A 26,972-nucleotide genomic window follows, 5' to 3' on the forward strand; every position below is an offset into this window, starting at 1 on the left:
AGACTTCAAAGGTTATTCATGAAAGGTGGTTTTAATTACCCTTTGAAATGAATAATGAATATGGCAAACAAATTTTAAATTGAACACACAATTACTTACTGAATTAACACAAAAAGATATTAAGTAAGGGCAAAAGGAGATTATAAAGATGAACAATAAGATGATTTACTCACTGAGAGCTTTTCCTTTGCTTGTTTAAATACAGCAGGAGCCTGGTTTGTTTCACCACCTGCTGCTGAGAAATCCAAAGAAAGACTTGATAGTTAAAGACAGTAATAAGCATTTCCATTTAGTACACTTGTTAGAACAATTAAATGCCTTGAAACTACTGTGCAAAGCAAGTACTTTGTGAATTACCTTCAGTGAACTGTATGCAAAAATGTACTTGCCTTTAAAATTTCCTGTATTCATCTTACTTGAGGTAAAATGGTATTCTATGTGTTTCGAACAAAACAAAATTTTGTATTCACATTCCTAGAAGTCTATAAATTAAAAGAAAAAGGTTCCAGAAATAGCTGACAAATTTAAGAATTTCTGGTCAATCCTCAGGCAACTTAGCATCCTGATTTTCAGGACTGTCCTCTAAAAACCAGCCTCTTTAAAACATCCACAAATAAAAATTTTAAGAGAGTCCTCTATTGTCACCACTTTCAAAATAACAGCCAACATTCATAATGGAAAGAGAGAGATTCACTGTTGAATTATCGTCCTAGCTGTGTCAACAAGGTCACTATGTCATGGTCAACTAAGCTCTCAAGAATTTAGAAATTCAAGGTTTATCTGGGAGATCAAGTACGTTAATTCAGTATTTCATTTATCTGATACAACATGGCTTGAGGTAAGATCTTTCTCTTGGACTTTGATTCCATCCACAGTGGTTTTTGAATGGGGCAGCTTTTTGGAAATCAGGTTATTAGCTTCACCCCAAAGCTGCTGCTTAGGAAGTGATGTGCCACCTAACACCTAGACATGAAATCTTCTGGCACCTGTGCCAGGATGCCTTTGGTAAAAGCAGAAGTAGGACAGCAATCACAAATGACAACCTTCTCCTATAAACCTGTTTTCCAACTCTAAAACCAACCCTAATTCCTCATACAGGAAAGGTCAGATTAATTTTTCCCTTTTCTAGTGCAGCTCCCAGGCATGGTGACATTATCCCTGATTTTCTGTCACACTACCCACTCTAGTCAAAGGTGTAGGAGAGAGAACTTGTGAGGAGGAAAAGAATATGTAACTGCATACTTCAGTTCGTCTGAATTTGTAAGAAGGGCAAGCACAGCAGAGCCTTCCTGTGTCACTTCACCACAGCTGTTACTGCTGGTTTGGGTCTGGTTTCCATCTCTTCTGGATAACCACAAACAGCTTCTTTCCTCCTTCCCTTGGCATTCAACCCTAACCAGTCATCACTGTGAGGTGGAAAAAAAAGCTGTGTCACTTGTACCGATGTACCTGGTAACAACCACAACTTCTCCATCTAAACACAAGATTTCTACAGGCCCTGCTGTTGGCTTAAATACACAACAAACATGCTTCACCTCAGGGGGCGACCCCAGAATTGAAAACAAGAAACAGAAACATATAATGGCCAGGTCATTGTCCTGGCCTTGCCTCCGAAAACACTCCTCTGATAACACAACTGCAGTAGCATCTCACAGCCACCAACAAAACACAGGCCAGGCTGGGGGTTTCACTCATGGAGCTACACTAGTCAAGGCAAAGACTTCCCAACTCTCTCATGAGGGTTGGCCATGCAATTTCTTTTTCAAATGGCAAGGACAAGTCTCTCAAAAAGCAGTCCCTGCCTCATGGATATGGTGCTGTAAGTTACTGGTATTTGCCAGTGCTTACCAGTGATGTGGGATTTTTTTTTCAGGTATTGAGGGGCATTAGGGGAAAGATGTACTTTTCTGGGCCATTGCACAGAAAAATAAAAGAAAATATTAACTTCTTTTGGTAGATATCTGTATCTTATGAATGGACATGTTTCATTTTGAAGTTATGGTAAATGCAGTGTGGAGATTTTAACTGACTGCAACACACTTGAAGCTCTGCGGACTACAGTGCCAAGAACTTTTGGGGGGTTTCATTACCCAGGCATCACTAAAACTGACAAGACCACTCCAAACAGGATGCACTGACAGTCAAAACTGGCTTCAAGAAATGGTGCTATATTGTACATAAAAAGAAAATGGGAGAGAAACAATGTCCCTCTAGATTCTAGACCCTGGAGAGACATTCAAGATCAGGGATATGTAGGATAACATGGCCACCTGCACTTTTAAAATATCACAGAGCACTGCACTCTCTCTCATGGTCTTCCCCCAAGTCCCATCAGGAAGTATAAAAATGTGAGGTAGAAGAAAATAAGGCATACTGTAATTTTTCCAGAGCCAATGGGTATACTGAAGCATTCTAAGAAATATTCTTGATCACTTGCTGGCGTGGTTCAAGCTCTTCTGCTTTAGAGCTTAAAGTTCAAGCCACATTTCTGAAGTTTTATGAACAGTCTGGGTCCATCATTTTGGTTGCTCTCCACCTCAGGACTTAAAAGTACAGGGAGATAGTTTTTGTATTATATTTCTCACTTTGACTAATACATCTGCTTCACTGTGTACTGCAGCGAGAGAGAAAAACCTCTGAGAGTTGCCAAGACAGCACATGTTTCAGGCACAGGGCAGATTTCCTTATCCAAGTCCATTGGTATGACTTAGTCCTCTTTGGGATGCTACAGGTCAGAACAGTTCAGAGGACATAGTGGTAGAGTACTTGAGGGCACAACAGCACTGACCACACAGCTGTAGAGGTGTAGATGAAGTTGAGAACACTACAAAGCCAGTGCCTTCCCCCAGCCATGTCCACAGCTTATTGAACCCCCGGGGCTTTTGAAAGAATACGTGAATTATAGGTTGTAACTTCTGGGCTATCAAGCTGTGCTTCAGCAAGCAGCAAGAGATAGCAAGAACTGTTTTAATTACTTTAAAAATTCCTCCCTCTTGGGTAATTCTGGTCCAGAGCGCAAGTTAGGACGGCCCAGAGACTGCAAACAGGATGAGCCATCAGTGCAATACAGAGGGGACTGAACCAGCCTTTCCTTTCCTGGTTCCATTTCTCCTGAGAGGGGTAAGTAAAAGGATGAGATTCATCACAGGAGCAAGGTGATGGGATTGGGTTCTGGGATGGGTTCTGGTGTCCTAATGGAACACAGCTAGGATACAATCTGCACTTCATACAGCAGAGGCACGATACTAAACCTGCTCTCATGTAACCATCCTCTTACTGCATTTTCACCGGTCAGACCTCCCTGCTGACATTGGGTCTACATTTACAACAGGAGTGACAGGTGCAAAACTGCAGGAGAATGACTGCCTAGGGACACTTCTAGTATTGCTTTGCTTAACCATATGACAGGTAATGAATCTTCCTGTTAATTTCTAAGCTGTGAGAAGATGCCTATGCACTTCTGCATTTCTGTGCATGGCTTTTCTCTTAATAGCCCTAGTTCCAAACAACCACACTATAGCCTGTGGCTATGTGACATGACAGAAAAGCTGGCCTCTTTTAGCAATTATTTTTTTAAGATCACAGTGAAAGTCAAGATATTCATCCTTCCACTCTGAACTCACAAGAACCATGAATGATATGTGAAAATGCTGGAAGAGTTATTTTGGTCCTCTAAATAATGATACACCCATCAAGTCGTAACAGGCGTAATTTCTTTCTTCCTTTCATCTTCCTCTACCAAATATTAAGATTTTTGTTAGGAATGCATTTCGCAGTGTGAGCCCAGATTTCTTCTCTCGCAGCTCCATGCTGCATGTAGCTGGATTCTCCCTGTGGATTTTGACTGTACAGCATAAACATCAGTGACAGACTGGGAATTATCTATACAGATATCATCAATAAACAAAATATAAGTCTGAAACACTTCTTATTATGCATGAGAGTAAAAAAGCAGAATAATGGAAATGCATACCATGGTTTAAGTTGCCAACATTTCCCACCAGAAAAAAAAAATAAAGCATCATTTAAAAGAACTTTTTAAAAAATAAACAAAAAAAAGATGAGTAGAGATTCCTAGAACACCACACTCTAAGCACGATGCCAAGTTACAACCACAGTGCTTGGAGGCCCAAGCAATGACAAGCATACGTGATCATGGCCTCCATCAAATAAATAAACAAATACCAGGAAAGAAAGAATAAAAGAAAAATGGTACAAAACACTAAAAACGCAATACTATTTGTGAAGACTGACACTCTTGGAGGAAAAAAAAATAGAGAAGCTGCTATAGCTATGAAATTTTAAAAAGAAAATGTCTATGTTTGCCAGCCACATTGCATAACTGAACAGAATGCAGTCACCTGTCTGCTTCCGTTTAACACAGGAGAGATGAGTTGGTCTAGTATATTTGATAGCAGGTTTTAAAATGATTTTCCTGGAGGGAGAGTGGGCCTGAACTTCAGTTTTTTTAGCAAGTTCAGCTTTCTTATACACTGCTATGGACAAAAAGAACACAAAAACATAGAATCAGAAACAAACCTCAGCAAACCATTTCATATGATTAATACATCAAGTGTCAGGCCCACTGCTCCACAGCTCCAACCCAACGCATTGCTTCTTCATAGGAACAAATCCTACGCTGGAAGAGGGGGAGCACTGGTGCATTGGTTCAGATGCATTACCCAGTGATCAGTGGGGATGCCTACAATGAAATAGGACCAGTGGAGCAGTGAGCCTTGCACATGGCTTCTCACATAATTGTACAATATCTCATTAGAAACCACTACCGTTAATAATGTTATGGTGCACATCACGTATAACAGAGTAACCAGATACTGTAAAACAGTAAGAAAAGAAAAAAATTGTAATAGGAGTGTTAAATGAACCTTTTTTCCTTCTCACTTCATCTCTGGAGAGTGTGCTAGGTTCCTTTTTAGCTATTTTCCTTTCAGGAGTGGAAATCCTGCCTCTCCCAGTTTTAAAAGGTTTCTCTTTTTTATGCTTATCAAGAGATGATCTTCGCAATTCTCTCTCTGCTTTCTCCTCTTTAGGAACAGTCTCTAACTGTTCAGTCATGATGCTCCTATCATCATCTGTAGGATCAGAGCAAATTACAACAACAAAGAAAAGATTAGTAACAAATGTTAACAATAGTTAGGAGGAGCAGGGAAAAAGTAGTTGAAGACAGAGCAGATGATTAAATTAAAATTTAATTTTTACCATTTTTCTGAAACATGCTGAGATTACTTTTATAACTGTAATAATTTTGCTTTTCAATCATTATGATTTGGAAGCAAAAATATTCAACAGACAAAACAGAAAGGATAATGCACACCTTGAGTGTCTGCCCAGAGACTGTCTGTGTCCATGATGGAGTCATCAATTGTTGTTTCATCTTTGTAGTCATCACACGTCTCCGTTTTGTAGTTAGTGAGCAGGATTTCTTCTCTCTGGGGTGAAGCAGGAGCCTCTCGGGAGCCTTCCTTCGGCTCAACTTCCACTTCTTCAACATCAAGGTCCTCTTCAGCCTGGGAGTCTCCTGTTTCGATGTCCTCCTGCTGAGTAGCAGCAAAGCGCACACTGTGAGAAGCAGATTCACCCTCATCAACTGTTGTCTGCACCACTGTGATAAAGTCATCCTCCACTGTCACCACTGATTCAATAATGCCTTTCAATTCAGGCAGTGCTTCTGGGCTACCCTTGGCTCCCATTTCTTCAGTAGCAGGCTTGCCAAAGTCTGGGGGCATTTCTGATACAAGATGCTGTTTATCCTCTTCTTTTGCTTCTTGCCCTGCTTCCACCTCTTCTTCCTCATATTCTTCCCCTTTCAGGGCTCCAGCTGCCAGCTCACATGGCAGCAGCTTTTGGGTTTCCATAGGTTTCACAGCTCTATCAAGAATCTCTTCAACTTCCTCTACAGGTTGTGGTATGCTCTCCATCTGAATCTCAGCAGGCTCCTCCTGAAGAGGCTCAGCTTTTGGAAAGAGGAGTTCCACAGAAGTCCCCTTTGCTGGTAACTGTGTAGGCATCTCTTCCCCAGACATGGCAGGTTTTGGATGTTCTGCTTTGATATCCTCTGGTTTCACAGATTCTCCATTCAAACTTTCTTGGGCTTGATCATGTTCTCCACTAGATTCATAAGACTCCTCTTTATCAACTGCTTCTTGGTGTACCAGATCTGGCTTAGCTACTTTTTCCTTAATTTCTGTTTCTGACAGTTTGGTGCTGTCCTTCACATAACTAGGCTCAGTCCTGGAAAGTACATCTGCATCCTCTGCTTCTCTGGAGAAGATGGTCTCGTCTTTCTGCTGAGTGTCTTTGGGTTCAGGCTCTGCTCTTTTAAGAGAGGCTTTGTCCTTCCCTAAAGGAAGAGAAACAACCTCACTAATCTTAGCGTCTAACTTATTCTGATATTCTTGGTCAGCTCTCCTTGCAGCCACCTCCATATCATGCTTAATAGCATTGTAATCTGGTTTAACTGGAGCTTCTATCTCAGCTATTTCAGGAACAACACTAAGAGCCTTCTCCTTCTCCATCAACAAACAAACAGAATCCTTTTCTATTGCTATCTCTGAAGCAGAAATTCTGTCATACATGGTATCGGCAGGTAAATGAACTTTACTAGCCACACTTTCTTCTTTCCTTTCTAACATTGCCTCAGCTCTTGTCATCTCTGGTTCTACCCCTTTAATGGAACAGACCTCTTTAGAGTCAACTTGATCTTCACTTTTTTCTAGCACAGTATCCAGTTTCTCCTTTTTCTCCTGCTCAAAGTCCCTCACCAGAATGGGCTCACCATGCTGACCTAAGTCTTTTTCACTGAGGAAGTCTTCTGATTTTTCAGCAGCTGCCAGCTTCACTTCTATTAAAGACAGGTCAGGAGTGAGGCCACGTCTCAGTTTTTCATCTGTGCCTTCATAGAAGGGACAGGTTTCACTCGTTAAATTCTCACTGTCCTGAACTGGAGAAGGGAGTGGTACTGTGTACTTATTGAAAACACAGTAGCCCAAGTCTTCCAGCTGACTTTCAGCTTTTAGAATTACGTGGTTTTCATTTGTTACAGGTGGCAGGGCTGTGCTGCTGTCTTCCACAATACTGTCAGAAGGAACTGACTTCTTCTGTGCTGCCTCAGCATCTGCACTCACAGAGGCTAATCTAGATCTTGTCCCTGCCAAATCTAACATTTCAGGCAGGTCAGGAGCCAGGACAGCCCCATTTTTGTAGTAATCTTTGGCCTGGAAAGATGGCTCAGCCAAGGTCTCAGGCTGGGCTTTTTCTTCTACCATGTGCTTATCTTCCTCTCTACTCTCAGTGGGGAAGCAGGGGGCCTTCTCCAGTGCTGGTGTGGTTGCTGGCAAGTAGTCATCACCTTCATCCATACTTCCACTAGTGTTTGTTAGAATATCTGAAGCGAGGGGAGAAAGATCATGTGCACGACCAAAACTAAATCCTAGGGCTATTGAATCCAGGCAGGACATGGGCAAGTTAATAGACATACTTCTCTGTTCAATTGCAGATCTCCCCCCAAGTCCCAAGCTCCTGCTCAGAGTTAGGTCATCTTTGTTTTTACTGTGAAGTTCTCTCTTATCCCCATAGACTTTGGGGTCAATAGTGAACATTCTTTCTGTTGGGGAACTAGGTTCTTCAGATGTGTCTGGTGTATAGCTCTGAGCCAGGGTACTGTACCCCATTTCACGAGTATGCACATTCTGCTGCTGATTCAATTCTGTCTGTAATTCTTCCTCTTCCTCCTCCTCTTCATATTCAGGTATTAGACGACCTCTCTGATAAGGCTCATATTTACTCTCTTTAGTGTCACTTAGCTCATAGTAATCACTGCTTTGTTTCAGACCATCTGCTTTAAATGCTTCCTCCTTCAGAGCAGAGGTTTCAAAATACTTCGACATTCCTGATTGATCCTCCTCTTCTTTCAGTTGATGAGGAGCTGAAACACTTGTCTTAGCAGTATCTTCTTTAACATCTTTCTCTTGAGAAGCTTCAAGAGTAGGAGTCTTCTCAGTGGTTAAACCTGGTACCTCAGGAGCTTTCTCTGTTACTCTGGATAACTGAGTGCTATCAGGGTGCTCTACTGTTTTATCAAGGGTCAGTTCATGGCTCAACTTAGCTGGGGGTACCTGCATGCTTTGCTGCGTCTCCCTTTTCACATCTGCTGCTGCTGAGAGCTCACTTTGGTCCATTTCTTTTTCTGCTTTGAGAGTATCAGGTGACTTTTTAGCTTCACCATCCTTTTGAAAGTCTGTTTTGTCTAGGGAGCCTGTCTTAACTTCAGGTTTTGCGGTAAATTTACCATTATCTAACATTTGAGCCTCCCCTTTATCATAGAAGTCATACCTTTCTTCCTCATCGCTCTCATCCTTAGTCATGTCCTTTTCCTCCCCCCATGGAGGGATTTTTGGGGTGCTTGGAGTTTTCAAGCCATCTACAGTTACTGCTGAGACTTCTTGTAGAGATAATGTCCTGTCTTTGTGGATCTGTTCATCTTTACTGAGATTTTTGGCAAACAGGTGGTCAGTGGGTTCCTGGTGTGTTTTGAAACCATCTTTGAGTGAAAGCTCCTGCGGGAGAGCAAGAGATGGGCCTGAAGGAAGTTCACTTTTGGCTGCTTCTGCCTTGGGTTCTGGTAGCAATAGAGAACTTTCACCATGGCTGATGGCACCACCTTTGACATCTTTGAGGTTGTCTTGAAATTTGATAGCCATAGCTTGATTGGTTGATGAGGGCATACCTACAGTCCTTTCTTCCGTCCTGCTCTCTTCAGGCAGTTGAGATGACAAGTGCTTTTGTTCTTGAGGAGCAGGAGGCTTAGCAGCAGGTTCTGCAAAACTGGCTTCCCCTTTCTTCTGTGAATCAGTTTTCAAGATCCATTCTGATGGATATGAAAGCATTTTTTCTTTGTCTTTGCTCTCTGAATCCTTTTTATCTGCAGCCTCTGCTTTTGCTGACTGTGGAACTAAGGCATCATATTTAGGTTGCTCAACAGTCTTACTGTCTTTCCCAGAGTCATGTTGCTTTGTGTCTAATGGTTCTTCTGCAAAAGGGCGTGTGCCCTCCTGGACATGGAATTCCATCTTCGTGGCTGCAAATAAATCTGAAGTAGTTTGTTTGGGTTTTATAGCAAAATTATTTAAAGCACTTACAGGCAGGCAGTCATGTGGCTTACAACATTTTGGTATGAATGATGGAATGGAAAGGGAGAAAGATGTGAGCATCCAGCAAGGCCATCCGCCTAGAAATCTGCTTTAAAATGTTAAATACTAGTTTCCTTTCAATAAATAAAAAATGTGAGTTGTATACATATAAATGTAAGCACTGAAATGAGATGATTTCATGTAAATTCTTCATCTTCATGATTTGTATATATAACAGCAAAGCCACAAATAACCTCACTTCATTAGAAGCTTTGCTGGACTCTTATGTTAGTTTTGTGTTAGTAAAGTCTGCAACTTTAAAGGAATCAATAGTACCTTTGTGTGTTGCTGATACTTAAAACATACATAGTTATACATTTCTATGTATTTTTTACATTTTTATACTACATGCAGCCTAAACTAAAGAGATAATGCATGCAAAGGGTTTTGCAAGTTTCAGAAGAGGCTGTCTTTTTAACTGTAACAACTTTTAACACTCGCTCTTTGTCAAAAGACCAAAATCTCACTGCTGTCACTAAACCAGCATGTGGAAATCAGCAACAGACCTATTAACAGTCCCAGATCTTGAAGGTCTGGTCTTCAAAATGGCCAGTCACCTACAGCTGTAGCTGAAGTCAAAGAATACTTGGCTTGTTTCTGGGACTCTAGATCAGGCCCTTATTAAGTTAATTTGAAACTAAAAAGGCTACTCGTATACTCTGCCACTATATTTTCAGAGAGTAATACCTAGTTAAGTTTCTTTTTTAATGCCTACTCTGTTAATCATTAATAGCTTGATCTTTTTTTAATGTCCTGTGGAAGATAATGATTCCTATCTCATTGAAATCTTCCCATAATGGAAAACATGAAGAAAAAGACTGCGGAATGTGGCATATCTTTCTGCACTAATCTGTAAAAAAGGTTTTATGAGTTTTTTCTAAAGCTTGTTACAACTAGCATTGAGTCAACTATGAATTTCCTCAGATCTGATTTGAAATCCATGGAGCCATCTTTTTGCTCTGATGAATCTGACTGTTTTTAGAACGATTAGTATCCAAGTATTGCTCATTCTTTAAATATCTGCATATATTAATACTGAGTCAAAAAAGCAACTGCCGTTCTAAACTCTACAGGTAATCAAACCAGAAATCTACAACTACAGTAATTTTGCTCCTTTATGTTTTTACATTTGGTGACTGACTTGCAAACCCTATGAAGTATAAAGCATGGCCATTGGGCTGATGTCATCCTCGTTTCACAGAAATTAAACAGCTAGATACTGCTTTTCGCCATGTATCCTACTGGTGTCTTTTACTGTAGTGCAAGTGAGCAATACCAACAGCATCAAAACATATTCTGACTGCCAAAGGAATTCAGTGTTCTTCAGCTGGGCCATCCAGAACACAAGCCTCCTAAATGCAAGATTCCTTACCTAGGTAGGGAGTGGGTATATCACTACTCCACACAAGGTGTCTTTGCACCTTGTTCCACTGGCTGAAGAGAAATACCACTAAAAGAAAAATACTGAAGCCTAGTTCTTATGTACTGGAAGATGACTGCAGTAAATATTTTGCTCAGAGACTAAGTCAAAACTTCACCCAGTGCACCCAATCCTAACCTTCATTTCAAAGGAAATGTCCCAGGGGAAGTGATAGAGATTTTGCCTAAGAAGGGCACTCCAGCAGGGTTAACCATTTGTAATAAGGTGACACACACAAAAAATAAGAGTTCTAGCAATGACTGAGGAGAGGAGGGGTGGATTGAATGGATGACAAGGGTATGATATAAGAAGCAATAGCTCTAAGGAAGCTAAACCAGAAAGCACTGAAACATACACAAAAAACCCAAACCAACCAAACAAAAAACCTGCACACTGCAAACGGAAACATTTCTACAGTTTAAGCATCTTTATCTCACAGTCAAAGGCAGTAAATCTGCTGTTTGAAATAAATGCAGACAAACCTCTGCACCAAAAAGAAAAGAAAAAACATAGATTAGCAATGTGACTGGCAAACACATCTGAGATGGGGTAAGAAGGCTTACACACAGGAATAAGCTTAGCTGCAAAGCATATTTTATCATGGCAAAGTAAAAAATCAGGAATCAGCTGCAGCGGTGGGAAACCATGTTGTCATACAGCACCTACACAATCATATTATCCACAACACACTCTTCAAGCATAATAACAAGAGCAGTCATACCAATAAATGGGAAAAAACAGAAAATGAAGCAGCCTTGGAAAGCACTGGAGAAAGCCGGAGAAGGATTTGCTGGCAGCAAACACATGCAAATCTAAGGAGGACGCACCTTCCTCAGCCAAGGAAGGGGGTGTATCTTTCAGGAGCGCTCCCACCACAAAGGTCACACTCTCCCTGCTGAATGCTACACTTGGCACTTTGTCTTCATGACACACTGAACCAGAATCAGACTGACCCTCACAGAGGCCCTTTGCCTGGTCCAAAGGCTTAAGGGGCCCGTGCTCTTTCCCCACTTGCTTCCCAGGAAGAGCAGCAGGTTTCACTTCCACAGCCATCAGACTCTACTGGTTCTTCTTCTCAGGGGTGGAAAAAAGGAGGTGACATCAACACCAACACTAAACACCAAGCGCACAGCTGAACAGGACTGCTTTTACATAACCCTTTCAGGACTGCATTACATAATTTTTTCAGCTCAATATTTTCGATTTAAATCTGTGAAGGACTGCCAGTACCAGTTCATTTTAGCCACCATGGAGCTGAATTTTCCCTAGGGAAAAAACCAAACCAAAAGCCTGCCTACCCTCGGACAAGCATGTTTATGCTGTAAGATGAGAGCAGAAAGTGTTTTACAGGCATACCTCTCCCAAGGATGACAGTGGGTCAATAGTCATTGGAAATGGAGATGGAAAGGAATGATGGATGGCTCTGACAACACTAATGCATCAATGAGTTCAAAGTACACTGATATTTTTCTGATAAATGTGCTGTTTAGTCCAGTACAAGACATTCAACTGAGGTGGAGGAAGGTATGAGGCATTGATTTCTTTCCATTGACCTTGGTAATACAGACTGCTGAATGCCAGCAAGTCAATCTATTGTATGAATCCTGGATTTGGAAAATACTGAGAACTTTCATAGTTTTAACAGGCCTTATGCATGGCTAATAATGAATGGTTTTTGCAAGATTTCTGCCAAGATTCCTACACTAATGGGTTTATAAACAATTTCTCCCTTACACTGCCTGACATCTGAAATCTGTATGTAAAAATCACTATTTTAACACGAGGACTCTTCATTTTAAGAACCATTTAAAAGTGGTTTTAAATCTGGAAATGGCTGTATCCAGCCTCTTGGTATTACAAGGGCTTCATTTTTCTCTGGAGATAGGCCCACTGAAAACCAGACAATCAATCATCCATTTCAGCTATGGCCTTAAAAGAGTGATTTAAGAAACATAAACACTATTTGAGGCTGAGAAAATATCACTATGTAAAGAACAACACATTATTAATAACATATAAGATAATTAAGGTTAGATACTGTATCTTAAATGAACAGAAGCCAGAAGATTCAGAATCAGACCTGGACCAATGCCTGAGCATTACAGAAATAGTTGCATATAGGCAGATTGTAAAAGCAGCCTTGCAGGACAACAGGTCTCCAGCTACAAAAGACCCTGACTTGAAAAACTTGCTTTACTTTTCTTTTTCTGATTTTATGTACTTTTGTATGTGCATCCCTCTCAATTAAAAAATGCTAAGGAAAGCCTCTTATTTTACTCTGAGCAATACTCCTTCATTTCCTGAAACACTTTACACAAAGCCACATGAATAAAGATAATTACTCAAGCTAGAAAATTATCCCTGAATTAACAGAAGTATCGTATAACCTCCCTTTATGCAGCAGACTCTTATGCCAAACAGACTGCTGGCCAGCAAGGACAGCTGTTTCACACGAAAGTCTCAACTGGAAGGGATCCAGAAGGATCATTGAGTCCAACTCTCAAGTGAACAGCCCGTACAGGGATTGAACCTTGGCATTTTAGCACCGTGCTCTCACCAGCTGAGAGGATCTCAGGGTCTCATAATGCCTGTCTTTCCACTCATGATCCACCTTATTCCCCTTTTTTCTCCCCCACATATACGTTCTGAGATTTTACATTTTCACCAGAGGCAGATGATATGACTGAAAAGGAAACTGCCCATAAACTAACCAGGCTGTTATGTAAAGCTACAGGCACACAGCTAAAGTAAGGCTATCCCTGTGATTTTTCTATCTCCCTACTTTCAGTTAGACATGCTGACATTAACAATCTTCAATTATTAGCTCTGATCTCTTACTGGTGCTGTTACAGTATTAGGCTGTTAATTCTGTAATTATCCTGTTAATTCTGAAAACTCTGCTTTTCTTAAAATGACCCAGTGACCAGTTTCAGGGAGACAGCTCTATCTTCCTGAGACACAAACCTTTAGAGGATTCAGTACTATTTTTAACTTCAGCTCCCAAGACTGAGTGCTGTGAAATGAAACATCATCTATTTCACCTTTGAGAAGTCAGCTGTTCTGTTAGTCACTGAAAAAGCTTCTCCCTTGATTCCTCAAAAGCCATTTTACTTTTACATAATCCCCACTGATAAAATACTACTTACTGATGTGCTCAGCTCATAGAAAAGGAGGTACAGAGAGGCTTTTTTCCCCTCTGTGTTTGCAGTCAGCTGGCACACTGCAAATGGAGTGTGTCCACAAAACAACTGGAAATCAAACATGACCCAATACGGCCTGAAATTACCTGTGTACACTGGGGTAAAACTTATTTACTTCACCTCCTGGAGAATTAAAGTCCTTCCACAGCTATCTTTGGAATAGACATATTTTTTCCCCATTGTGTAAACAACTGACTTACTTTCAGTAACAATATTTTGGCCTACTTTGTGTACTGTTCTTGGCAGTATTTCTCTGGCACAAAGAACAAATTAGCTTCCAGTTCCTTTACCTAGCTTCTCCTTTTGGTTCTGCTATAAGCTAAGCCTGAAGAACAAGAGCCCTGATTTAAGTGGGAATCAGGGTTACACTGACCCCAAAGCTGCACTTGTTCATGCTGCAGCTTTACCTAGACATGGAGAGACTTTTGGAGGGGCGTCACTTCCATCTGGGGAGAAAATACAACTAGGTTTCCCTCCCCAGAAGGCAGCAATCCCAGGCACATAAAGAATGGAACAGATGGCAGGTGAGTAGAGGGGAAGAGGAACCAAATGGGACCATGCTCAGTTCACTTTCATCATGGCCCAACAAGACCTCTGTGCTCTTCACTGTGGCACTGGGGTGTGTACTAGAGCCAGTCCACTGCAAGCTGAACAAAGGGTGTTCATAGTACTCCGCATCCAAATTGTAGGGCTCCTCCTCGGGCACAGACACTGAAATGGAGGGCGTCAGGTGTCTATGCCACTCCCTGCAGTCCTCCACCCCTGCATTTACAAACAGACACACACAGACAAAGGCTGCAGGACAGACAGACAGACACAGAAAAAATAAGACAGGATGGACACATGCTCTAGCAGCACCAGCCACTATGTCATGCTGGAGAGTGGATGACACCATCCAGGCTATGGGTTAATGCAGGATGAAGGAATGAGGCAGTTGTGCATTTTAACACATGGACCATGTACCTGGCCTTTTCTACTGGATTTACAAACATCATAAACCAACCCTAGGAGTAAGTGAATTTCAAAACTCCACACTAATTACTTAGAAGAACACATGCTGTGCACAAACCACATCTCACAAGTCGCACTATACCCATATGTATTATACACCTGACTAACTATACTAAAAACCTCTGAAGTGTCCTGACATAGTTGTATCCCTCATAATAATCAGATTTAGTACTTAGAAGTGTAAAAATTTAAAAGTTCTTTAATTAAAAAGAAAACCAGCTTACATTTTGGCCAGTGGTAGCTTTATTTTTCTTGTATCTGTTTCAAAATTCCCCACTTTCTTCTTTTTCCTATAAATAAGCAGTGTTTAAACAACAAAAGAAAAACCCTTCCCCAAATAGCTAGCTACCTTTTTTTCCTGGTAAAGGCCACAAACTGCTGCTCACAGCAGTCTCTGTTAGTCCTATATTTTACGCTGTTGTGTCATGTTTCCGTGGATGAACTGGCTCCCGCCTCGGTGTTTGCTAATGCTTTGGAATGACAGCTTTATTCACCCATCACTGTAGCCTTGCAGAAAATCATATAATCGGGACTACACCAGCTACTGACAGGTACAGGGAGGGGTAGTTTGAGTTGTTTTTGCAAGACAAAGAAAAATAACACTACCCAATGAAAATGACTGGCCTACCACCTCATCCGTACAAACCAGAGAGGAGACCTCTAGGGGACCTCCTGTAGGCTGAGGAGTCCTCTCATCACAAATAAAGCTATGAAAAACTAAACACTCTAGTGCTAGAGAAAAGATGTTTATTACTATTCTCAGTGTATGACAACTAGCAGTTTGATGAACACTGAGCTGTTCGACTGGATTTCCTACAAGCTTCAAGTACAAGTCCATACTTTGTGTCCCTGGTATTTCTCCAGGCAATTATAACTTAGAGGATTTCCCCCAGCGCCCCCAAAGCTTCCACTCTTAGATCTAAAACACTAAGCCAGAAAGCAAGGCTTCAACACAGGCAGCATAACAGACCTATTTGTGGGACGCCAAAACAAGATGGCTCAGGAATGCTACCCTAACTGCCATTACCCAAGTCTTGGAAACAATTTTGATCCAAACCAATCCTAAGAGATCTAAGGTTCTTCCTGGCAAACAGCAGTAAGGTTTAAGTTTCTTTCTATAGTACACCATAACAAAACAACCTCTGTGTCTTTAGAAAAAGCACCTCTGCTTTCTGCAGCAACTGGCAGCAAGTGTCCTGTAATGTCATGGCATGGATTTTTTCTGCCTAGGAAAGGATTGCTGAAGGAGCAACCCATTCAGGCTCAATCACCCCTGAAAAGGAAAAAAAAGTAGCAACAAATGTCAATATTAGCAGCTTCTCTATGTATCACTGTCCTGCAAAAGAAAGATTGCCCATGTTTAAGACTAGTGCCAGCGCTCAGGCTGGCTGGGACCGAAGGTATGCTGTGGGCACAAAGACCACACATGGAACTCAGTTTAAGAGAACTGTATTCACAGTTTCTTTCAGGGAACAAAGAGTGCCTGAATCACCAATAGTTTAGCTGCTTCTCTTTTTAGCGGAATCCAACCCCCAGATTCAGGGGTTTATGCAATATTAAAAGAGGCAGGTGTGGAAAGACAACCTGGCAACCCACTTCTGCCAAGCAGGAAGCTCTGCAGAGAACTGCAATAGGAAATGCTAAGCACAGTGCTGTGCCCAAGCTTCCCATTTTTCCCTAGCACTTAAGAGCCAGAAGCAAGGTTGCAGAGAATCATCTCAATCTACTTGCAGTGCAGAACCTGTGGATTTCTTCTCCACAGAAGCATCTACAAAATTCTGCAACAGATTTGAGGGGGCTCACAGTTTGCAAAAGGCAAGTTGCAAGGGGGTGAGCCCACAGTTCAAGGCATGAGAGACCAGAAATCAACTCCCTCCTAAATCCAAGAAGGTTCAAATTTCAACTCCCCCTTCTCTGCAGGGTGCCCTCACACCAGCCCACGAATTACTGAACACAAGAGCTGAATCACTTGCCACCTCTTCAGCTGGAACTGAGACAACGTGGAGAGAAAAAGAGAAGGTTGATATGGTCAGAAGCTGAACACAGAGAAGGGAGATGTGCAGAAGGGGAGGTTCTCCTTCCAACTGTGGGTTTACTTACCCACATTTACCACAGACCTTCAAAAGCAAAATGCATCAACAAGAGTGAAGGTGAAATCCCAGGACTTCTCTATACTATTGCAAACAAGGCTGAAAATCCCTTCTTTATGGGCTCTGAACAGATTGTAGGCAAGAAAACAGAGGCCTTGCCTCTGCTCCTTAAAACTGCAGGAACTGACAGCAGTAAAAATACATGCTATTATGATGGTCCAAAATCACCAGGAGTGCAAAGCCTGGTACTGCTTGGGGCTGTTACATCTGTGGCTATTTTACAGATTTACACTGGTTTTTTATCAGTTTGAATAAAGATATTTTCAGAATTAATGCAATAATTTAATTAACAGGATAATGATGTCTTCTAAGGAGGCTATGCTTTTATTTCAGCAACAAGAAAAATCCTTTGTTATTATAGTCCCTTCTAATCTTTTCCATCTCAAAGCATGGGAAAAATCCCTAATGCATTTTAAAGTCCAAGATTAAAATCACTTCTCACAAAGGCTAATTCTGCTTTACCTTCCTTGTATATTTTGAGAATGCCTTTCAAGAAGTAATTTTCACCATCAACAGATCCATTTTCATATGACACTTGTTTCTTTTCAGTTTATAAAACATTCTTACTTGGTATATAAAGGCTAACCTGCCTATTTTAAAGTGGAAGACAGTCCATCAGAGGCACCCTTCTATCCTGTAATGTTTAAAAATTTTTTTACGTGAAGACGTTGTTGACTGTCGTCAAAAGGCACAGAGCACAAAAGAAATGCTGAGAAATTAGAGTATTACATCAGTCCTGCATGACCAGATACAACTGATAAACGGATTAGAGGGTGCTAAGGAGAATTTAATTTCCTGAACAAAATTATGTTATTATAGTTGAAATAAATATAATAATTTCAATAAGGCAAATCAGTTCTCTTACCTTCTGCAGCAGTAAAAAGGGACAGGTTCATTTGAATGCTTTCCTGCAGCCAAATCAAAGAAACCTACATCCAACTGACTCCTTTCTCTCATGAAATAAACTTGACCCAAAAACCTCTCTGTCTTTCCTACCTTTTTTTTTTTTAATTTGTGTTTGCTGCATGGCTGGCCACATCCACCTTTGTCAGTCTACAACAGTGATTTCCTTCCTACGTTGACTGAAGAAGTCTCTTGGATTCAAAGCAATGCAACACACACTGACAAGTGCATTAGGAAAAGCTTCTAGGAGAAGGAAAAAAAAGGTCTGAGGCAGATACACCAAGTACTCACCTTTTTTGTTCAAGAAATTAATAAACTGTATTTTACTAAGCAGAAAGACAGACAATGTTAAGATGCATGACGATGGATAGCCAGATGGTATAGGGAATGGGAGGTTTAAACAAGTACAGTAAAACTGGGTCAAACCCTACTGAGGCAAACTCTTCTGAATGGGAACTTTGCCCGAATAAAATTGACAGGCCTGGCTCCCTCAGGCCACCAAAAACTGAACTTACCCACAGAAAATAGGGACCATATCTTCTGATACCGAGCAGAGCACAAGATTTTTACTACCATTTTTACTACACTGAACTGATAACACTGATATTTTTGTAAAACGCAACATAATATATTTCTGGTGAAATTATTTCCAAGTTCTTTCTGCTGCTTCAAACAACTTTACTGTGAGTTCCTGTTTGAGAGCCAGACATAAACAAGAAGCTTCCAGCACAGTGCATTAAAGACTCAGGACATCACTTTTGTCCATACTTCCCTTACAAACCAGTCATCTGCTCTTAAAAATGGAGCATTAAATCAAAATCTTCCATGTCATGGAAAAGTCTCTTTTGAATAATGTTAAAGAAAATTATTTGAAAGTTATTAAAAACCATGACATTGTGTAAATCATGGAAACATTTCCCAAACACTGTCCTTTCAGTGCTTGTAACCACCTCTGCAGGGTAAGTGCTATTATCTTAATTCAATTCTATGTGAAAGTAAAGAGAAAACCAACAATGTTAAGTGAGTTGCTGAGTCATTTGCGCAGCTGGGAACTGCAGTCTGGCAGTAGATAATACCTCAAGCTGTAGAGTGTTTTGCCACCTTCCTGTGTTAGTACAACTAGCAAAATGCTTTCCATTTGCTTAGGGGCCAATCTACAACCTCCTGTCAATTAACAAATATAAGTACCTTATAAAATCCTAAAATACATGCAAATACGCAGCTGATATAAGCAGCACACAAAGCCAAACCTAAAGCTGAGGCTAATGGAAGAACCTTGACAGTGGCCAGAAGCAGAAGAACATGCCCTTTACTGTGATATGAAAAATCAAAAAGCATACACAGGACTAGCCAAGTGAACTATACATTAAAAAAGAGTGATAAAGCCCTGGTAACAATTCTAAAAACCTTTGCTAATGCCTTACGAGTTCTCTTTTCAGTTAATAGTTTTGATTGCCACTGCCTCTGAGTGATGAGTCTAGGAATTGTTGTATTATTTTTCAAACACACAATGGGCAGATGTTTTTTTAAAAACAAATTCAAGTTCTTTATAACTGTTAGTAACCACACCCAGTAGGCCCTTCCAGTAGAGTGGACTGACAAATGTTGTTGTTACCACAGCCTGTAATTTCACTGTCTCAAAAATGACTGCATGATGGAACATGCCTAATTGCAGAGTCCTCAAAAACTCAATCAGAGCATGCTAGCATGTGAAATAGCAGCCATCCACTTGCAAAATTCATAGAGGCTCTGTGTTAAAATACCAACAAAGTTTGTTCAGTAGATGATAAGAAATTATTTTCATGCACTTATGTAACAAAAAGAAAGAGAAAATGCTAAAAGAAAATCCAAGAAGTAAGTGGACACATAAAAATGTTACTGACATGGCAGAGTTAAACTGACAGTCCCCTGGAGATTCTGAACCCAAATCCTTCCCTCTTAACCCCATGATACAGCTCAATTTTAACACACGGCTGTCTCCCTATACTGATGGCCTTGATGCAGCAGCTGTCTTCTGTTGAACAAAGCACTCACGCACATGCTTACACTGCAGCCGCTTCACTGGGATTTAGGCCTCTGCTTAACATTAAGCCAACGCTTCAGTTCTTTGCTAGAGGAGATTACAGCAGGAGGAAAATACAGTGGCCATGGGTTACTGAAACTGAACACTTGTGCAGAATAGAATAGAGATTTGCTTTTTAAGACTCGAATGTGACTGCTGCACTTTGTGTACTGAAACCCCAATACATGTAGACACTGGAGCATGAATTACAGGCTGGGGGTCAAAGAAATGATCCAGCTCTGAATCTCCTTGCTTTCATGCATTTAAGATTCCAAACCAAAAGGCAATGGTAATTTTAAAAATGCAGCCAAACAAATCTCAAGAAACAAAAGATGACTCATACTTAATTGCAGTTACGGTGACCACACTGGGACAGCAGACATCTTGGCTCATATTGCATACAACAAATAAAAAAGTGAGCAACACTATCTCTTTTTCTTTGGCATGGATGTTCTTAGCATATCCCTCAGCTACCTCTGTGCATGTGTCTACCTCATCTATACGCTGCAATTGGTTTGCAGATGGGGAGTTATTGCTGGGAATGTCTTATCTTTTCACATGAGATGTATCTCCACTGCAGAAAGTATCTCCATTTTCTGATTCCCCCATCCTTTAGATTCATGTCTCATCCCCCTGCTGACAGCTCTGCACTGGAATGTCCAGGAGACCCTTACCTTCCTCCAGAACTCCAGTCTGCTCGGAAGCTGGTGAAGGAGGTGGGGAAGGAGGCAGATTGGCTGACTCTTCAACTGCTAGAAATCAAACAGTGAAAATGAGATACAGCTGTTAATTCCAGGAAGAGCAATACATGATACAAGCTGCAGTCAGTTGGGTTCTGCCCAGCTGAGGAACTAATCTGATGGGGACTCATGCCTGCTGGATTTTCAGACAGACCCTAGCAGAATACATGGACTTTTGAAATTATAATAAAAGGATTTATTTTTCTGTTGTTGGTTTGTTTTCTAATGGTATGAATTATTTACAAAATTTTGGTCATAGAGCACAATATAAAAATCAAATACAAGATACTCTTTTAAATTAGTATTGCCTCTTAAAAAACCTTGAGTCACCCAAGGCAACAACAAAAAAGCATCTGAGCACATGTGGTATTATTACAAATTCACACGAACTATCAGAAACTGGCATCCAATCTCTTCAATCTACCTTGAAAAAAACTACATGAAAAAACTCCATTCTGCACACTTTTTTTTTCTTCTGCTGAGTTCAAGGTTAATCACAGAACACATGCAAATATTGCTTGTCTAAATGCACAGGGAACTTGTATCAGCTGTGACATAACAGTGATTCAGCTGAACAAGGCGTAGTTAAAACTTAAATGCATTTGGACTGGGATTTACATTCGTTCCCAGTCATGAGATCAGATGCTGAAAACAAAAGATTTTTTTTTTTTTTCAATTATTTCAATTCAGGTATGATGAAATCCTAAACAAGCTTCTCAAATGAATTCAGCATAACCTCTGCATTTTATCTCATACCAATCACTTTGAGAATTTTTTTCTTTAAAAACATATCCACTCCTGGGGCTTAACAAGTGTTTTAAAAAAAACGCCAAACAAATCTGTTTTAACAGATCTGTCTTATCAACGGCACCTTTCAACAGGCAGATCTCAGTTTACAGTTCAGGGCTTCCTGCCAAGCACAGACAGGCCACTTTCAAAGCCCCAACAGAATTTTCCAGGCTTCCTCCTATTGATTTCAGTGTGATTTGGAAAAGACGATATGTGACTTGTCCTTAAGATGTGCTGTCCAGGGACAGAGATTTATAAATTCATCACAATGCATCTGACCACAGCAACTGTAACACCAACAGTTGTTAACTGAAGACATACTTCTCACAATGTCTTTTAAATTACTTATCTGACTAGATGGAACTGAATATCCATTTTGCCTCTCCCAGGCCTGAGTGAAGTGATTTGGAGAACTGGGGTCTTCCATGTAAAACTGAGTCTCTGCAAAGAAGGCAATTACCAAGCAACACATCTCCCTGCTGCAGTTCTAAGTTAATTTCAATGAAGCAAAAAACCTTGGGAACCAAATTTCCAACAAATATTCTAAATTACTCACTGACTTTAAATCATTCCTAGGCAAGGGCCAAGCACTGCACCAAAGCAGGCATGGTGCCTGTAGGGGAAACACTGCAGGGCATTGTTTTGATTTAATCACAACGTACATGCACTCAGCAGAATCTGTCCTAGGACAGGCTTGCAAGACTTCCTTACCTCAAGATGGAGTATGTGTTTTCTCTGGCCTTTGGTGTACATATTTTGAGCTACTGCAGAAGTTTTCTGGCAAGGAGGAAGCACTTTAGGTACAAATGGCTGTATACCTACCTTCATTTATCGATAGATAGATACACACATACACGTACACACACACACACACACACACACACTTGTATTTCAGAGAGATATTTCGCAAAGGAGGCAACAGGAGGATGGAGACACAGCATGGACCAGTGGCATTGTTACCATTTCCTGTACAGACTGCTGGCATTTGCTTTTACCACATGTGACTCCTTCCACAGTCTGCCGTCACTCTGCCTCGTTGCTCTCAACCCGGTGTGCCACATTCCTTTCTGCCTCCTGTGGAGTTGCTCCCCCTCCATCTATTTAAGCAGCTACCACTCGACCAGCAAAGCCTCACTTTCTTTTTATATGCCACTCTCTCTTTGCCTCTTCAGACATTAATCCTTCATGTTGTACATGGCTGAACGCAAACAGTTCCAACCAACATGATGACAATACCCTACAACCAAACACACCCATGGCCACGCTACTCAGGAGTCAGAAACAAGGTTGAGAACTGTTAGAGCAAACAGGGACTGAGACATTCACAGAGCCATGAAGAACCGGGAATACAAGGATCCTGCCATAATCCTGTGGTTCCAGCACTTATCCAGTGGTGGCTACGGTTTACCCACAACCATAACCAACCTGAATACACAGCTGGAACAGCATTTTTTAATATACATACAGACATTTGCAGACACAAGGATACCTGGAACATTCTTTGTCTCATTTTACCTAAAGGCAGCGATCCAGGCTGATCTTTGTGCTGGGCTTCTTTTTCCTGCTCACCTTTCAGGACTGCTACAGCTTCAGCTGTTACTACTTGTACTATCCTCGCAGACACTTCTTCTGTGGCAGTAGCAAAGTCAGAAAAAAAGAAAGAAAAGCATGCTATTCAGAATGGTGTTTTAAAATCATAAAGATTAACTTAAACAATAAAAAAGCAGAGGCTAACTTTATCCTTTTTTAAAAGGTAATCTTTTTTCCTGAAACATAAGGAAATCATTAAAAATAAAAGAGAAGGACCAGATATTCCAAAGATTTCAGTGGAAAGTGCCAAGTATTTATAAAAATCAGGAGCTTGCTCTAAGCAAGATGCACAAAGCATCATTATTTAATATTCTATTAGGGACAACGTGCAGCAACTGCAATATTTTAAGATGATCATCTATTAAATGTCCAGAAAAATTTCTGTAGGTACTGTTTTGCAAACAGGGATTTGCAAAAGTAGGCAGCTGAGTAATGGAATTTCTTGACATTTAATATGTGAAGTTATCTGCATTCTAACATGCCCTTTGAATGCTAATTCCTCCTCAGCAGCACACAGTATGCATTAAAGGCACTTCCCAGACAGCCATCTATGCTGATGAGGGACTTAAAGGGCCAAATAACATTCCTGCATGATTAAAATCAATACTTCATCCTCCTCACCCCTTTTAAGACTGCTACACAAAGCTTTATCTAAACAGTAAGTCTGAGTATCATGCAGAGGGATTGCAGAGGATAACATTTTTTTGGTGGAATGGGCTCCTTGCTGCTGGGCCGCAACATGCTCTGTGCATGGAGCTGGCTCAGGCATTGCATGCTTGACAGAGCTGGGTGCCACAGAACCCATGCTTTGCTTTTCACCACTGCCCTCAAGGCGTAGCACACCTGAGAAGGGATGAGGAACTGGCTGCTCTGGTGAGCAGAGAGTAGTAGTAGGACCACTCAAGGAGTGAATTCTTCCAAACTGAGAAACTGTCTCAGCTCGACTCCAGACCCACTCAAAGATGCAGTGAAATGTCATCAGGCACACAGGTGCATGTGGAAGCAACAAGAGAAGTTTCCTGCCCTCTGGAAGTTCAGGTACCTTTGATGTAACAAATCAAGATCCTAAAGGTTGGTCCAGCAGAATTCAGAGAAAAAAGGGTTTGTGGTTCTTATCTTTATATGAGTCTGCTCTCCCTTAGTCATTAATTAATATATTTCTCTCTCTCAGCAAAACTCAGTGGAAATAAACTGCTTCCCTCTCCAGCTATATCCAAGTGCTATCTGAGAACTGTTCCCAATACAGATGGAGCTGAGCCCTGGGGAAGGCCACAAGCTGCACAGTCACAACCCACCAGCTGCACAGCTGGGCACACCTGGGAACAGAGCAAAACTTCACTGCTTCGCCAGCCTTCATGTAGACATAGAGGTTTATAATGGCAGAGGTCAATACACCCTGCTCCTGCCAGAGCCCCCATTAATCACCATCTTGAGGGCTGGAATAAAAGCTCTGCTCACCCATTACCACGTCCTTCAGGCAAGAACTGGCTGGGAAGGGCAAGTGTGTTTAAATCAATGCCCTACATGTAACTTCACAACAACCACGCTGACAAGGGACTGTCCATTAGATTAATAATGATTTCTTTTCACAGTTACTCTTATAGAATTCCCTTGTACTTTTAATGTGAAGCTATTCCTCTTAATTTGTGCTTTAGAACAGCCAATTGTCTTCCCCAAAAAACATAGATGTGAACTACTTGACTTTCACAGCCATGTTTGTCTAAAACCAAAGTGCTAGGTTTATCTTTCTTTTACACAAACAATTTCATGAGATATTAAAAACCCCCACCTATTAGCAAAGAACAGTCCTAATTGTTGCTGTTTATACCTTATAATTCACTGCACTCCTGGCTGGTCACCTGGAGGGCAGTGACTGCAACAGTTCCACTGGCTGCTGCCAACAGCAAAAGTAGATGGATGAATATGCCAGAACAACTACCAAGCAATGAAAAAAACAAGTTAATTTGAAAAACATTAATTTGAAAAAACATTGAAATACATGAATATAAACTTGCCAAGGATAAATTCAGATTAGAAATCTAAAGATGCTGCTTTTCTACTGTCAGGGGTGAGACGTTCTGGCAGCCTTCCACATTGGAGGAAACAAATCAACTGTTTTTTTCTGATGAGGCTCAATACATTTATGACATGGACTACATATGATACAGGTGCCTGTAGGAGGAGGAGACTACGAATAGTAGCTCTAGTTCTCTGTTCTACTCAACAACACATCCCTAGTATGAGATGAAACTCCCCTTTGTTGTTAAGAAGATCAAATCGAGCACCATAACCCCATCAATCAAGTCACACATGTGGTCAGTCCTATAGATCAAAGAACAGGGATATTGATTTAAAGCCCAGCAATCTTCCCAGCTGCCTTCCAGGGCCTGCACATCATTTTGGGGCTTTGCACCTCATTTTGGGCTGCTTCCACACCTGCTGGTTTCTGGGAGTGCTTCTCAGCACCTCTTGGTTCCTTCCTCTTGTGAGAAACACAAAACAGGCACTTCCCAGACCCTCCTAGACTCTCACATAGTGCTGCTGCTGCAGACCAGTGGACTGGACACAAATCTGGAATCCTTACAAGTCCTGTCGGCTCCCTGTGTTGTGAGGCACACGCAGCTTGCAAAGCACAAGTGATTCTGGGAAAACCTGGGAGAACGAACCTGCGGCTTGGCCCATCCTCCTCCTGCAGACACGTGGCACCCTCCACACACCATGGCATGTTGCAGCACCTTCCATCAGTGGGAAACAAACTGCTCTTCCAGAAAGCATCCCTTGATACGTGGTATATCTCTGCTCAGATTCTGCTCTTTCAGAGCAGGAAAGAGCATCGCCCTGACAGCTCTGTTGAGCATGGAGAACAGCACAGAGCTTCACTGAGTGCCACGGCTATAGAAAACCCTGCACCAATTCCTGCCACCGCTTCACATCTGGAGGATGTGGCACATGGCCCTCCTGTCAAAATTTCCACCAAGCTACTAATCACAACACCACTGACAAAAGCAACATCATCAAGACTATACTATTGGCTCAGATGAACAAATCAAGATTCAGTGAGAAAGACTGTTAAAAGAATCAATTTTTGAAGCTTATGTTCACATGAAAACTTTAATGAAAGGCTCAAATTAATTTCTGATATAGAATATGCAAACATGTATCAGACTTAGTACCCTAGAGCATATCCAAAGGAAATCCACTTGGTCAACTGCTTTCCAACAGCCAAGCAACTGCAACCCTCCTCCCAGCAGGGTTAAGACAAATCCTTATTAAAAACTGCCTCCTTTGTAAGAGAATCTATACTTGTTCCCATCCAGCCCGGTTCTCTGGTACAAATGGGCTCTACAAGCCTGGAAGACAGTTCTCACCCTCTCAGCTCTCTTCCTAATTTAATTTGCTTGGGACAAAGATAATGTTCCACAGGGAGATATGTCTGAGGGTGAAAGGTTGTCTCCTGATAAACAGAAATTTCTATTTCAGGCTACACAAAATAAGTAAAAAAAAATACAAATGGCCTCTGGGCTTGTGTTTTTGTTCAGTTTGTTTTGTTTGGCAGTGTTCTTTAATCAAGAAAGGCTTCCTTCTGAACAGTGCTGATGGATATTTTGGGTGACATGGGAGGCATGGGCAGTTCATCAGAAGAGCAGTGCTTTTGCTGCACATGACTGCTGCGAAAGGACAGACATTTCTGTACTAATGGACACTATAAATAGAAGATCCAGTGGGTAAGTCAAATCCTCACAGGGCTGCTATTGAGACTTTTAATAGTTTTCTTATGGTTCAGTTAAAGTTCAAGGCAACCTAATGATAAAGAACAAACAAACAAACCAATTCCAGCCTACCCCCCCCCAAAAAAAAAAAAAAAAAAAAAAAGTAAGCAAGCTGGATGCCCAAACAA

General features: G+C 41.2%; 1 protein-coding gene across 46 annotated transcripts in view; it reads right to left on the reverse strand.

The window, feature by feature from the left end:
• MAP2 (microtubule associated protein 2) overlaps positions 1-26,972 on the reverse strand; it is a 236,821-nt gene that overhangs the window by 26,482 nt on the left and 183,367 nt on the right. For 22 of the 46 annotated variants that reach the window (XM_017747015.1, XM_017747013.1, XM_017747026.1 and 19 more), the window contains 6 exons: positions 23,000-23,113; positions 20,630-20,707; positions 5,336-9,109; positions 4,887-5,093; positions 4,362-4,496; positions 174-235 (listed from right to left, as the gene is read on the reverse strand). In XM_017747015.1, coding sequence (XP_017602504.1) covers positions 174-235; positions 4,362-4,496; positions 4,887-5,093; positions 5,336-9,109; positions 20,630-20,707; positions 23,000-23,113 — 4,370 coding nt within the window. The remainder of the gene's footprint in view (positions 1-173; positions 236-4,361; positions 4,497-4,886; positions 5,094-5,335; positions 9,110-20,629; positions 20,708-22,999; positions 23,114-26,972) is intronic. The other 24 variants (XM_017747030.1, XM_017747027.1, XM_017747035.1 and 21 more) reach the window with 12 other exon arrangements.

Source organism: Corvus brachyrhynchos, unplaced genomic scaffold (assembly GCF_000691975.1).
Source record: "Corvus brachyrhynchos isolate BGI_N302 unplaced genomic scaffold, ASM69197v1 scaffold481, whole genome shotgun sequence".
Lineage (NCBI taxonomy): Eukaryota > Metazoa > Chordata > Aves > Passeriformes > Corvidae > Corvus > Corvus brachyrhynchos.